The sequence below is a fragment of the Nelusetta ayraudi genome, unplaced genomic scaffold (assembly GCF_046127955.1).
Source record: "Nelusetta ayraudi isolate G7.1 ecotype Tasmania unplaced genomic scaffold, CSIRO-AGI_Nayr_v1 ptg000140l, whole genome shotgun sequence".
NCBI classification, from domain to species: domain Eukaryota; kingdom Metazoa; phylum Chordata; class Actinopteri; order Tetraodontiformes; family Monacanthidae; genus Nelusetta; species Nelusetta ayraudi.
The window spans coordinates 285,520-299,906 of NW_027466190.1; the positions used below are offsets into that span (position 1 = coordinate 285,520).

Sequence of the window (14,387 nt, forward strand, 5' to 3'; positions counted from 1 at the left end):
GTGCAGTTCTTTGAGCACTATTTCTTAATAATGATGTATTCTTAATGTAGTACCATAAAGTGCCACAGAGATGTTTTCAAATGTGCTTTTAAAGGCAACGATTATGACGATAATATTGTGATTGCCACGGATTTGCAGCCACAACGGAACACGTTCCTGTCATCATCATTAATTCATATCAAATTATTACTGTTATTGGCAAGCTTTTCTTGCATGGGACTTTGAAACTCTTTCAAATGGCGACGTGCTGATGATGACGTAAAGATAACCGGCTGCACCCCGACTTAAAAGCGAAAGAGAAACCTAAGGACGGGCCTCCCTGGCAAAGCCAAATGCGAAGTCAATTCTGTCTCGGTTGCACCAGAGAGAGGACGCGACGGATCGACTTCGGTCTGGTCTCCTAATTAACAGGTACGCGGAACCTTGTTTCGACGCCGCCCGCGAGACTCTTCTACGCCAAAGTGCCACTGGCAGTTGCCCCAAGCAGTGCACCTGGACGAGTGTCGCAGTCGACCCGTGAACAGCAGCGTCATGGTCGGACGAATCGGTGAGCAAAACTCGCCTCCCTCGGTACCAATTCCAATAGTTGCCGTTCAAACGTGTGCACCTAAGGGGGCGGTGGGAGACAAGGAGGCAGCGCGTGACAGGAAGTTCGAGCGAGTTTATGACGTTGCTTCTCCTTTAGCGACGACGTGGCCTTTTAGAAACGAGCACAGTGCAGGTTTTTCACATTAATAACCAAATCCGGACCGGATGCAATTTGGGTCATGTCACAGCTTCCGTTTAGCGACTATACGTTTAATAAAGAAAATTACATTTGAAGCTCTACCTTGTAGTTACAGACCTTCGCCGTTAGGGGGTACTCCAACCCGCTAAGTCTTCTTCTACTTAGACTTTTTTTTTTTTTTTTTTAAAGGCCCCAGGAGTTTCTAAAATCATATATTTACAAAGTGATTAGATACCAAGACTGCTCACTCTGACACTAACACCTCTATAGACTGAAAAATATATATCACTGTTGCGTTGACCTGTGATGGATAATCACTAAAATATTTCCCCTCCAATTTTCCCAGTGCCCCGGGGGAAGTTCTTTGTGGAGGTGGCAGGAAACACCAATGGCACTCACGCGGCCTTTGTGTCACAAATTCAAAGTTATAATTATGTTGAGGTGCGCTCTCCACAAGACAGTGACTTCATCCTTGTCTTCTGCCCCGTTGTGTCAAGAGTTGGAACGGACATCGGCGAGGCCCTGCAGAACCTGGACCGTACGTACACATTAGCCCAATGACAGATGACAAGCAGCAGAGTTAAATACTTTCTTTAGCCAGAGGTTATGATATTAACATTTGACATTACACTCTGTTTCAGTGGCTCTGTGAAACAACTTCCCGTCTTTTCTCTTGTGTGGTCGTCTCTTTTGCGTGTTCACAGCCAACAAAGCAAAAGTGCTGGTTGTGATGCACCATACCTTCAATCCTAATGTGGCCCTTGCTGAGAGCAGACGTCAGGTGAAAGATCCCAACGTGCTCCTCACGGTGGACTGTCTCTTCTATCAGAGTGAGCTCCTCAGCTGTGAACGCAACAACACCGCATGGGGCCAAATCTGCAGTTTTCTTGGGATCCCGTCTCCACCGGTAACAACCAGGAAGTCACTCGTTTTCCTCATATGGCGTCACCGTGAGAAGAAAAGCAAGGAGCCTGATGCTGTCTTGGTATTAATAATTTTTCTGTTGTCTTTCCAGTCATCTTCGTTGGAACGCTTGACAAATTGTAAGTATGAGTGTTATCCTGAACTTCAAAATTCAAAGCGTCCCTTTTTCAAATCCAACCCTCACTCTTTACTCTCATCGAAGTAATGATAATCTGTTTAATAGTCTGTTTAAGATATTGTTGCATTCTAACCAAATGACACTAAAAGTAATGTAATGTTTTCCCTGACAGATAGAATTCCTGAAAAGTTGAGCCAAACTGCTTTCCAGTTTTGCATTACGTCTTGAAAAAAGTGCAAATGATTTGGACACTTGGATTTGTTATATTATCGCGTTTCGTCATGCTAAGAACAAAGACTTTACAGCCACTTTCGCTGACTGGTCACAGAAATACACTGTTAAAATCATTCCTGCAATTTCAAATTTTAAAAATGTTTTGTCATCTAGTTTTTGTTTTCCAAGCGTATAACAGACAGATGATTACAAACTATGAAGTTATGCACAGTCTAGACTGTAAAACAAATCAATTAATGATGATTAATGATTGATGATTACTTGTTTTTTCCTCCCCTCTACTTTAGATGCATGGGATTTTATAAGGCCCATCATTTGCAGATGTTTGAGTATATTAATGAACATGGTGATCATTGTCACAGTCCCACCCTCAATCGAGAGTTGACAAATGGATCGATGAGCCCCAATAAATCCCCGCGGAGGACAAAAAAACGTCACCATTTAGTTTGTGTGCCATAATCTGCACGTAAACACTGTTTCTATTATGTTATTATTTAATTAATTAATTACAAAGATCCTGTTGTGGGTTATGTAACTCACCAGTAGCATACAGGCGTTGCTGGAATCAGAGATCTCTAAACCAATGTATATCAAAAAATGTGTTTCAATTACAAATAAAAAAAAAGGCAAAAATGAAATGTATGTGTTTATTTGGCTCCACTCTGCGGGGAAAACTGTTTAAACACGTACAGTAAATTATCCACTAGAAAGAGACAACCAAAAAAAGTTCCAGTAACGTGGATCATGGCCGAAGCTATGAAAATAAAACAGCATTCATCATCTACAATGCGAGGAAATAAACTGCAGTGTTGATGAGTGACCTCTTTTTATCCTCTCCTCTATTCTAGGTTTAAAGAACAATGTATGGATAGTCATTGCTGTTTTATTTGCCACAGCTGTGATTTTCTGCTGGAGTCTGTACGGTCAGTGAGCGTATCATCACAATAAGTCCATGAAAAAGAAAAGGGTCTTGTAGTCAGTGTGTAATCGTCAAATAATGGCATGAGCTTTGGAGATATCGTTGCCTCAATGATGACTGTCACTATTGTTCTTCTATTTATACCTTAAAGCCAGACAATTTTGAACAAATTAGTTTATATGGCGACATTCTGCGGGAAAATGCATTAAAGCAAATTTTTAGAATATATAACTCTTTAAAACAGACAATGACTAATAATAATAATAATATTAATAATAATATTAAGAGCTTTGACAATTAAACTAAATGAATGAAGATAATTCCCTGCTTTTTTGTCACCTCTATTCCAGGTACCAGTTTGTGGATAGCCATTGCTGTTGCGTTTGCCGGAGCTGTGATTTTATTTCTCTGCAAGACTCAGTTCGGTCAGTGAGTTTATCGTCACAATAAGTCCTTGAAAAACAAAACACGTCACACAAGTAGTGTGTAATCATTTTAACCCACGACCGGACGGATACATTTATGAAAACAACAATGCAAGCAAATTAGCTGTAGTTTGGATGATTACTTACTCTTTTCTTCCGCTTTTCTAGGCATCAACAACAATTCAGTGCTCGCCATTGCTGTTGTGTTTTCTGGAGCTGTGATAACCCTCCCTGGTGTTCTGTACAGTCGTTGAGTGCATCGTCACAAAAACACCTGAAAATAAAAGAGAGGTCATGTCATCAGTTTGAAATCAACTTCATCGACAAGGATGTTCAGAGCGTCTTTGCACTACAGCGATTGCTACATCGTGCCGCTGGGATTAACATCGCCACTATATGAATTTTCTTTTGTTTTTATTTCCGACATTTGAAGTAAAGTTTTGAGATGGAAAAGCAGACCAGGGCTCTTGTTGGCTACTGCTGCTGTGTCTCCTGTTTGCGTAAGTCCAGTTGGCCGCTTGTACTCACTGTGTATGTTGTAACCTCTTGCCACGCAATTTCATTGTATCTTCTGCTACAGTGACAATAAAGGCTGTTCTGATTCTGATTCGTATGTTATCTGAAAATAAAAACCTTTGAAAATGAAGGAATAAATGCCTATGCTGTTAACAATGTGAAAACATACAGTTGCGAGGGACTGGCGGGAAGAAGGTTTGTATTATTATCCTTTCTTTCATAGCTGATGTGTGCAATATTTATGTGAGAAATAACACTCTGTTGTTTCCTTCTGGTAACTGAAATGCTCTAACTGAAGCAGAGAACAGCTAGGCTTATCTTTTTACCTCATTGATCTCAATTCACGTTTGACCCTCTTCCTTTTTTATCGCTCCAGTCCTGGTTGTTCCAGATAGTATTGGTATTTAGGTCACTCCCTTCTGCCCTGACTCTTTAAATTAGGACAAAAGTGAGCACTTACCGAACACCCAGCAAGGTGAGTAGATTACTGAAATAACACGAAAGACAAGTCAGCCTCCTCCCATATTGGCAAACAATTTAAGGCAAAACAGAAGAGCACAGCAAGACTAAAAAGAAGGAGAAGAAACGAAACAAACCAATTAGGACATCAAGAAAGAATATTTGGTGTACATGGTACCATCATAAGTATACATTTGTTTTTATGTTTTTTAAACAAATTGTGAAGAACTTCTAAGACAATTATAGCGAAAAACAAATATGTATAAAGTTCGGGGATGACCAAGAAATATTTTGCTTGTGAATAAGAAAATGCATAAAGGATTAAATATACAACATTAAAATCCAAAGTCCCATCTAAAATCTCATACCAATAGAACAACTAAAATGACAGCATTTACTTTTGGTCAGTAGGTCACATTATCAGACTTGACACAATAACACTTTGCCTCTCGGCTAAAGTTGCCTCGCATAAAGAATTTGGGTTAAATTAGTTATAGCATGTTTGGCACTTTGGTGGCGGAGAAGGGTCAAAATTGGAAAGCGTTAAGCGATCCTATAAAGGAAAACAGAAGTGCAAACAACAAAAAACCACAAAAAAACAAAAACAAAAACAAAAAAACGACACCTGACAGCCCACACTAGAGTCACAAACCCACACAAAACGACCTCCGTGTGTCCAACTTGGCGGAGGTTTATCTGCAGCTTTGGTCAGTTATCCGGCTGCATCCGGTTTTTAAAAGCAAAAGTGAAACTTAAACTCCTCGAAAACGATCCCATTCAATCGTTCGCTATGTCATCGGTGCCACAAGGTGACTACCAGTCTATCGCGTAAGTAAAGCGTGTCTTCATTTATCTGCGTCTGCGCTGCTGAACACACCGTCACGGTTTGTAGGCAGACAAGTTTTTTTTTGTTTTGTTTTTTTCCTCCCCAGGTTTGCGGTCAACTGAAGCCGCAGCAACATCCTGGACTGAAAAAACAAAACAAAAAAAAAAACAAACCCAACAACAATACGAAACGAAACGAAATTAAGAGACTGTCGTGGCGCATTTGCAACTGCGCACTTTCGCATGATTTCAGCAGCGACTGACTTTTTGTTTCTCGTTGTCCATTTTGCTTCTTCTGCAGAACCATGGAGGGGCGATTTGGTGAGAACACTCCTTTGATTGTTGGCGCTCGGCGACGTATACGGGCCCGTCATTTTGAATTCCATTCTATTCAATTCTATTCGCTGCGGCCGTATTTTATTGTCTTCTTCTGCGACGCCAGCGGTTACAGGAAGTGACCGCGAGATCAGAACGTGGGTCTTTCTGAGCGACTTGGTGACCTCTTAGCGCAGCTAAAGAGTTTAAAGAAACATTTATTTTGAAATTTCAGTTTCTGTTTGAGCTTCACGTGTAACCCACCAAGTTTCTCGCCACAGTTACATACGCGGTGATTAGATAGACACACACACACACACACACACACACACACACACACACACACACACACACACACACACACACGAAAAGATGGTTTACATATTTCCCCCCCCCCCCCCCTGTGTTCTTAGTGGCTGGGAAGAATTTCTTTTTGGCGGTGGTCGGAAATACCAACAACACTCACACTTCATTCGTGTCGCACATGACGAAGATGGGCTATGTTGAGGTGCAGTCACCGGATGCGAGTGACTTCATCCTCGTCTTCTGTCCCGTCGTGTCAAGAGTTGGAACGGACATCGGAGAGGCCCTGCATGGCCTGGACCGTACGTACGCGCCAGCGCCCCCCTCTGGCTTGATTTAAAATATTAGTCGCTCCTGAGTGTGCAGTGCAGAAGAATGTGACTGTGCAAACTTGGTTTGTTCAGAGCCACAGACACGCCCAACTGTAAAATATAACCTTTAAGACTTTGGATTTCCTTTTTTTTTTAGAAGCTGATAAACGAGTCAGCTCTACGTGCCTTCTGACATGAAGTTTAAACTATCTTTTTTTTTTTTTTTTAAATTTAAACTGAAAGCCCAGCAGGATGGTTCAGGAATTGAAATAATAGGTGGAGTCGTGGCTCCTTTCCTATGTGGGCTTCTTCAGCCGGACGTGACATAGATCCATTAATTTATAAGACATTCTATTTATTGCGTCAGCCTGACTGACACAGAAGTCAAGATATCAGATTTACAGTTGAAAATGCACAGTGTTTACAATGACAGGGAGGTTCTAACAGATGATGAGCAGCAGAGTTCATTACTTTTTCAGCCAGATATTGAGATTTGACGTTAAACTTTTGCAGATTCTGTTTCAGTGGCTCCGTGAAACAAACTTCCTGTCTTTTCCCTTGTGTGGTCGTCTCTTTTGCGTGTTCACAGCCAACAAAGCAAAAGTGCTGGTGGTTATGCACCATACCTTCAATCCTGATGCGGCCCTTGCTGAGAGCAGACGACAGGTGCAAGATCCCAACGTGCTCCTCACGGTGGACTGTGTCTTCTATGAGCATGAGCTGCTCAACTGTAACCGCAACCACATCGCATTTGACCAAATCTGCAAGTCTCTTGCAATCCCGTCTCCACAGGTAACAACCAGGAAGTCACTCGTTTTCCTCATATGGTGTCACTGCGAAAAAAGCAAGGAGCCTGATGCTGTTTTGGTATTGATAGTTTTTTCTGTTTCCTTGCAGACAACTTACTGGGATGCAGCTAAACGTTGTAAGTCTGAGTGTTCACTTCAAAATTCAAAGCGTCACTTAATAAACAGAATCCTACCTTCACGCTTTACTCTTGTGCTCATAATGAAAATAATAATGATAATTATGATCTCTCTCCTCTCTTCTAGGCATTATTGCTGTTGTAATTTTTGGAATTGTCGTCGTGATCATACTCGCAAGCGTCTTGGCGTCTCAGAAAAAACACAAGCAAGAATGACGTCATTATAAGTCAAGAAATTCAAAAATTCTTATTTAGTCAGTCAAGTAGATGGAAATGAGCTCCACTGCCAGATGTTATTTGATTCATCAGTGCAGCAAGAAGGTTGGAGTTGGGCTGGAGAATGTGTTCTTGTCGGTTTGGTAAGTTGTTTGCGTTTATTTCTAGGTGTCAGATGTTGTGGCCACACTGCTGCTGTACTTCATTTCTGTACTGGAGCTTCTTGTTTGTGCTGTGTTACACCCACAGCAACTGTTTCACTGTCAGTAGCAGGACAGAGTGTCACCAGAGAACAAGGTGTTGACTGAAGACAAAAATGCATCCTGGTTATATATGTATATATATATATATATATATGTATACACATTTTCTTATTTGCTTACACATGACAGTATGAAGTATGTATATAAGCGAGCCAATGATGTTTCTGTTGCTTTGTTTTGATTGACATTGCTCGTTAGTGTCAATTGTCTGTAGAAAACATACAAATAAACTGCATCAAAAAAAATGCATCACTACTTTTTTTTATTGTCCCTAATAGTCTGTGCTGTGAAAACAAAATAAACTTTGCCATCTTAGCGGGACGGGATTTTACGAGAATTACGGCTCATGCCCTTCACACCAATGGAAAGACCTGCAAATAGCTATTGTACTTTGTCGAAATTTTGGAAATATCGCTTTTATTTTTTTGAAAAAACGGTGATGGAAACGCAGCTACTTACTCAGAAGACAATGGAACAAGGAGACAGAGGGCAGCCCAGAGGTCCAGCTGCCGGCCCTCTGATTGCCTCTGAGCTTTTCACAGATGCGCAGGTTGCCGACCAATCAGGTTGCAGGCAACCCCAGGGGCATTGCCCACACAAAGCTGCAACGCCGTCGCAACAAATAGCGTTGCACAAATAACAACAGTTAAAGTAATAATAATAATAATGATAAATAGAATTTAAAAAAACTGGACCAAATACTTGACCAGGAGGTTTCAGCTCCTGCATGTCTCTCCCTTCCTGTGCCTGATGACATCACAGTGTGGAGCTGTGACTGTGGGTGGGGGGCTGGCGGGTGACGAGGGTGAGGTGGAGGAGGAGGAGGAGGAGGAGGAGGAGGAGGCTCTGGTTCCCAGACGGAGGGTGGCGGGCGGCGCTAAGGTCACGCCTCTGGCCTAAAAAGGCGAAGCAGAATGGCAGCAGCAGCAGCAGCAGCAGCCGGCGGCTCTAAGAATAACTCCAGGCCTGCGTGGGGCTCGGAAACACGACATGAATGCAACGGCCCCTAATTACACTCAAGAGTTTAACGCAGTTGTGCCAAAACGTATTTCTGAAATAAAACATCAGCATGTGTTTTTTTTTTTTCAAATGTGTTGTGGATTTCCTCTTGGTTTAACTTGAACGGCTCTCCAGCAACACCGGTGGTTTGGGGGTTGAAGTTACCTTCAAGTGCGGCTTCCCTCCCTTCCTCCGCCACTCCACGCCGTCAATCTAAATCTGTCAGAGTGCAACCCAGAGCCCCAACCTGACAGAGGGTGAAGGCAGTGGCCACCTCACCTCAGCTCGCCGTCTGTCCGTCTGTCTATCAAAGCCACCCAGCAGCACCCCGGACACAGCACCCATCTGAAGCCCTGGGAAAACAGTTTGTGGGTTTTCAGAGAGGAGAACTGCAAGAGTTTGACAGCTTGGAAGTAAAAAGAAGAAAGGCAAGAGGACCAGGTGTTGTGTTACCAGAGGACGGCTGCAGCTCTGGAATAAAACCCCGGGATTAAAGCCGGCAGGAGCTGAGGGTCGACCACAGCTGCAGCTGGACAAGTGTCGCGCTTTCATGGCAACAACCTGGAGAGAGGATTTACTGCCGGAGCAAAGGTTGCCTTTTTGAGACTATGACTGAAACGATTGAAGGTAAATGAAAGAAAAAAAGGAAAAAAAAAAAAAATCACATTTGGAATTTCAGAATTTCAACCTATTTTAAATTTTTTTGCGCGACTTTGTGAGTGTTTTGTTTTGCACGCCGCTGCTCCGATGTTGTGTTGTTTGGAGGGAATTTACAGATCAGATGTGTCTAAAAATATGGCGCTATCATGTAGCAGCTATTTGTGATGCGGCTGCAGCAGCAGCAGTAGCAGCAGCAGCAGTAGTAGCAGCAGCAGTAGCAGCAGCGTGTCAGCCGATGTCTCCGCTGTGTGTTGAACCAAGGGCCAAACTGATAGCACTGCCACAGCTTTCCTGTGCTGGGAGGCAACATTTTGGTGTGTGTGTGTGTGTGTTTCTGTCTGAATGGCAGTTGTGTCTCAGTTTACATTGATGCATATTCCACTGTAGCCAGTTTCCTCGGTTAAGTCATCATGAAATGTTAAAGGGATTGAACCTTTTTCAGTCCCTGCCCACAGGATTTAGGTTCAGGTTTTATTGGCTTGCTGTCAGGATTCGGAGAATGAAAGAATTCCTGGAGCCTTTTCTGGGACTGTCATGCATCCAGGATTTGTGTGAGATTTTGTCATTCAGGCATCAGGCTGCTATTGCAGCAGCAGCCGCCGCCACAGCAGACAGCTTTCTATCTGCTTGTGGGGATTCAAATCCAAAATCTGTGGTTCCCTCCATTGAGATTAACGTCAATGGGATTACTCCTGTCTAAATAAAGGTGAAATAAAATACACAAATAATAAGAAGAGTTCAATATTCGCAGCTTCAGTGTTTGGAGTCGCAACCGAGTGCTAAACCAGAGGCCTGCTCTTGTTTTAGATGTGTCTCCATGTTAACAAATACCGATGACACTCTTATGTTTCTTTGTTTCGATCGTTCCATACCTGCTGCAGGTGTGTTGAAGAGCAGTAATGAGTTCAGACCTGTCTACTGCCTTAGAACTGCCACTTAGCTGTCAGTAGCTGCCAGGAGAGGGTTATTGTTGTTAGTTGTTGTTCTTTGACAGACGTGTTCTTGTGCTCCACTAGTTTCAAAGCTCTGAGGTCCAACCTGACCTGCTAAAACAATGCAGACAGACTGAATGCTGTCGACACACCGCATGAGGAAATATCTGATCACCGACTAAAGGAGTGTTCTCACTACCGCCCCCTACTGACTGGGAGGGGCACTGCCCTCCTGCTGATGTCCTGGATACCCAGAGAGAGTGTGAAGGTGGTACCCTGTCATACTGTACTGTATCATCTCACATCACATTGTCCCTGAGCTCCCTCCAGCAGTAGCCAATAGGTGGTCAACAGTCTGTTGGGTATGTAGGGCTTTGTGGTAATGAGGTTGGACGGAAATATAGGTGTGTGTGTGTGTGTGTGTGTGTGTGTGTGTGTGTGTGTGTGTGTGTGCGTGCTGAGAGCTCCGCTAAGCTGTTTGAGTCAGCAGTAACAGTGTACCCTCCAGTCAGAGCCGGCAGGCGGCTGAGGGAAGCCAACAGGTGTCCTGAGCTTCCAGTGTGACATGAACAACTTTGAGTGGGAGAAAAACAAACCCAGAAACGAAACAGAACGTTAAGTTGTGAAGTTAAATGGTGGGAAAAACCAAACCTCTCGCTACCTCTCGCTACACAACCACAAACACTGCGTCTGATCTCGCCGTCTCTCTGGCCTCCAGTTCGGTCGTCGACCACCACCATGGTCATCGACAGCCGGAGCAGCGAGGCGGTGGCAGCGGCGGCGGCCGCGGCGGCGGCCTCCAGGGGGCCCCAGAAGACGTTCTCTGATAACCTGCACTCCACCTTCAGCTCCCCGCTGGCCTGGATCCTGGTCCTGGCTCTCATCATCACCTGGTCGTGCGTGTTTGTCATCATGTTGGACCTGGTCGACTACAAGACCGTCTCAGGTAAGCGGGGGCAGCGGTCAGCTGCAGCCTGGTGTGCAGCAGGGGTGTGTCCCACGAATGTAGTGCAATTCAGGTGTTCTTTCAGGAGGTATTTAGGGTGTTTTAATTGAGGATGCAGCATTTTATCATTAGAAAATGATCCTCCCTCCCTCCTAATATTGTGTTAGTACTGGGGTGGGATAACATTTTGACTGGTCGGCCACAGTAGGTTCTAAAATTTGATGGAGATGGATGGAGTGTTCAGTGAGCCACCTCATGGGAGAGAAAAATATCTCACTATTAATATAATTTCTTCAAGTTCGGTGGGCCGTATTAAAAAACTTAATGGGCCGCATGTGGCCCCCGGGCCGTAGTTTGCCCATGCCTGTGTTAGTAGAACAGGAGAAAAATGAACTGTTTTCCTTTTTTTGTTCTTTTGGGACAATAAAGTTTGAATAAATGTTTTTTTTTTTGCATGTTTGGCTTTGTTTTTTATATGAATATGCATCGTAATGAATGAATAGACATAAAAAAGATATTTCCTTCACTTCATCAAAGTCCATCTTCACCTTCGACATGATTTCACCTCTGCAGCGGCTGGACGACATCGAGTTGCAAGCATCGATTTTCATGGGTTTTCTCAACCACGCCGTTTAAAAACACACGATGCTTCCAAAGCGGAATTAATATCCTAATATCATGTCCAACACTCACCTGACTCTCACCTCAACCTTGTCTGTCTCTTGGTTCTTGCTATGACTCAGTAGCAAGACTGAGTTACAACCCTGGCAAACCCGAACAAAACACCGTCATAATAACATCTGTATTTGTCTTTCTTCCACATCAGCCATCACTTCTAATCTCTGATTCATCGTCCCAGCGTGACGACGGACACACCAAATCAACCTCACTTCCCCCTCCTCCCCTTTTGAAACCTGTGTGTGTGTGTTTCCGCTTCACTGTACTAAACTCCTGTGCTTATGGCCACTGTGTTTCTCGCCCAACCAGGTCGCTCCTCACCCGTCGCCAGGAAGGTTTTAAAGGATTCAGGCCGTAAAGGCAAGGCACCCTGTCTGCTACTAACCCTGTGGCATCGCAAGCTCCCCCAAAACACCAGCTAGCTAACATGAATAAACTTATTAGATAGGCCGTGGGTAAAACAGACTTTTATTCCACATCTTTCCAAAAGGGCTGTGGAAGAGTCTGTATTATTTCCATTGATGCTATTATTTATCTCCTCTGCTGTTGGATGGATGGATGGAGGGATGGCATGGAGAGGAAGCAGGGCTGCTCTCCGATGACATCGTTTAGCTTGACTGTAGTTAGTAGGTCCGTTTATGCCTCTTCAGCATGCACGTGTTTCTCACGTCCGCGTCGCCTGCTTTGAGGTTTGAACTTTCCAGCGTTCAGCCGACTCCAGGTGAGCACAAGCAAGAGTGGCACTGGCAGGAATCCAACAGTCTGAATTTAGTTTTCCTCTCTGTGTCCTGATCATTTTGCTCTTAGTCCTTTTGAACAGATCTGGTCTCATTCAGAGCACGCTAGAAACCGCTAGAATCCCTAATAAGACAGCTAAATCACAACCTGTGGTTTTTTCTTTTGAACTGAATTGCCTCTCTTTGGGACTCAGATCTGTCAAAACTGTGTTTCTGGAGCTGATCCTCCTTCATCAAGTTATGGCACACTTTAAAAATCCAACAAGGCTCTTTTCCAAGCCAGCAGATTAGAAAGGGAATGCCTAATTTGGTGAAAGAGGATCTGCTGGTTCTTCCCTGCACAGCGGTTTATTTCTTGGTGGTTAGACTGGGAGGGGGAAGATTCTTCTTCAACTTTCAACCCCTCCGCCAGTTTAACTCCCACTTCTTCCACCGCTCTCAGCCCAAGATCTGAGAAAACAGTACCTGTCGCGGTGGTTGGCGCTTGGCTCCAGGAAGGAGGCTGAACAGCTGGATGTTGTTGTCTCTCTGCTCCACCAGGGGGCCTGAGCAGTATCGCCTCGGACCCGGTGAAGGCGGTGAACGACGTTGTGGACGGATCGATGAACCTTGTCGGCGCCGTGATGAAGTTCGCTGCCAGTCTGGTCGCCCCCGATGAGGACGACGGTACACGAGTGACACACACGGAAAAACACACACAGAATTAATCAATTAATCTTAAATTAAGCAATAGTTAAAAAACAAAACAAAAATATACTTCTTGAGTTTAATGTTTGGATTGGGTTGGATTATTTGGAGTGGATTTGCTTGTCAAAACAAAAAACAACACAACAACACAACAAAAAATCTGACCTTTTGCTGTGTTTACAGACCACACAAAAGCAGCGAAGCCCGGCTTTTACACATTAGGGCATCCAAATCAATTTCATAATCCTAAATAATGTGACACACGCGTCAATCAGTGCAGTCACTGTGTGCCCTCTCCTTTCATCTGCAGGAAATCTCTACGCAGTGAGGAAAAAAGGTTGGTACTGGCACAGATTCTGTGATGTTGTTGTTTGCCTGGTCCTGCTGCTCCACATCCATCAGAGGAAGAGACAAATCAAAGACCTGCTCGCTGCCGTCGTGCTCACGCTGGGCTGAGCTGCTCTTTGCACAGTGTTTCCCCCAGACTGAGCGCACTTTGCTTTAAATGTGCCTCTATCGGGCTGTTTGTGCTTTGATTAAAATCCAGTTTACGCTGCAGCGCAATTACTGCAATTTCAGGTGGCTCGGCTTTAATTGCAGGGCAGAGAAGAGCGGTTCTGTATAGGGGCCGGATGATTCTAACGGTTTGAGCTGATTTATCCGTAAACAATGTCAAAGATTTAAGGTGGTTGGAGGAGGAGGAGGAGGAGGAGGAGCGGGAAGAAGAAAAGCAGGAAATTAACCAAATGAAGGTGAAGATTAAGAAAGCAAAAGGTATTTAAAGGCCACTTCCCTTCTACAAACAACTCCCTTAACTTTGGAAGACATTATCAAACCCGACCTCTGACCTTGTCACTGATCAACAGGAGTAACGTCAGTGAAGTCTCACACCGTGTCTCTAATTTGTCTGCTTTCATACTAACTCTCCATCCGAGTGGCTTCAAATGATCTAATCCTCAACTAAATCTGACCGTGTGTTAGTCTGCATCCATGTGACAACCCCGTCTAAACCAGTTTAATCTGAGGGTTTCCCTCGGTGTGTTGCTGATTGTCATCATTCTCTCTTGGCTCCAGGAGAATTCCTCCCGTCTCGAAGTAAAGGTTCGTACCTCCTCGCCTACATACAACACAACTGATGTGCTTGAGAAAAGAGAGTCTAATTGTCTCTAATAGGAGATAAAAGTCATTACTGAGACTGCTTTGATTTTCTTTTAGTTGTAGGGATGCAGAAAAAAACTAAGCAACCAGCGATTGAAGTTGTACAGGAG

General features: G+C 43.9%; 2 protein-coding genes across 4 annotated transcripts; both read left to right on the forward strand.

Annotated features, from left to right (window-relative positions):
* Nucleotides 1-232: 232 nt before the first annotated feature.
* On the forward strand, nucleotides 233-3,846 carry LOC142879672 (uncharacterized). 2 transcript variants are annotated; one of them, XM_076013063.1, is made up of 7 exons: nucleotides 238-547; nucleotides 1,074-1,265; nucleotides 1,432-1,634; nucleotides 1,743-1,770; nucleotides 2,852-2,926; nucleotides 3,273-3,347; nucleotides 3,516-3,846. In XM_076013063.1, exons 1-7 carry the CDS (start codon nucleotides 532-534, stop codon nucleotides 3,599-3,601), a joined length of 675 nt encoding a protein of 224 aa, XP_075869178.1. In that variant the 5' UTR covers nucleotides 238-531; the 3' UTR covers nucleotides 3,602-3,846. The 2 variants fall into 2 exon arrangements, with proteins under 2 accessions (XP_075869176.1, XP_075869178.1); XM_076013061.1 differs by having other exon boundaries at nucleotides 233-547; nucleotides 1,432-1,770.
* A 4,966-nt stretch (nucleotides 3,847-8,812) lies between these two features.
* On the forward strand, nucleotides 8,813-14,310 carry LOC142879667 (triadin-like). Of its 2 annotated transcripts, XM_076013051.1 has the most exons (6): nucleotides 8,813-9,106; nucleotides 10,790-11,017; nucleotides 12,005-12,055; nucleotides 12,973-13,098; nucleotides 13,430-13,456; nucleotides 14,194-14,310. In XM_076013051.1, exons 1-6 carry the CDS (start codon nucleotides 9,088-9,090, stop codon nucleotides 14,253-14,255), a joined length of 513 nt encoding a protein of 170 aa, XP_075869166.1. In that variant the 5' UTR covers nucleotides 8,813-9,087; the 3' UTR covers nucleotides 14,256-14,310. The 2 variants fall into 2 exon arrangements, with proteins under 2 accessions (XP_075869166.1, XP_075869167.1); XM_076013052.1 differs by lacking the exon at nucleotides 12,005-12,055.
* Nucleotides 14,311-14,387: the final 77 nt, after the last annotated feature.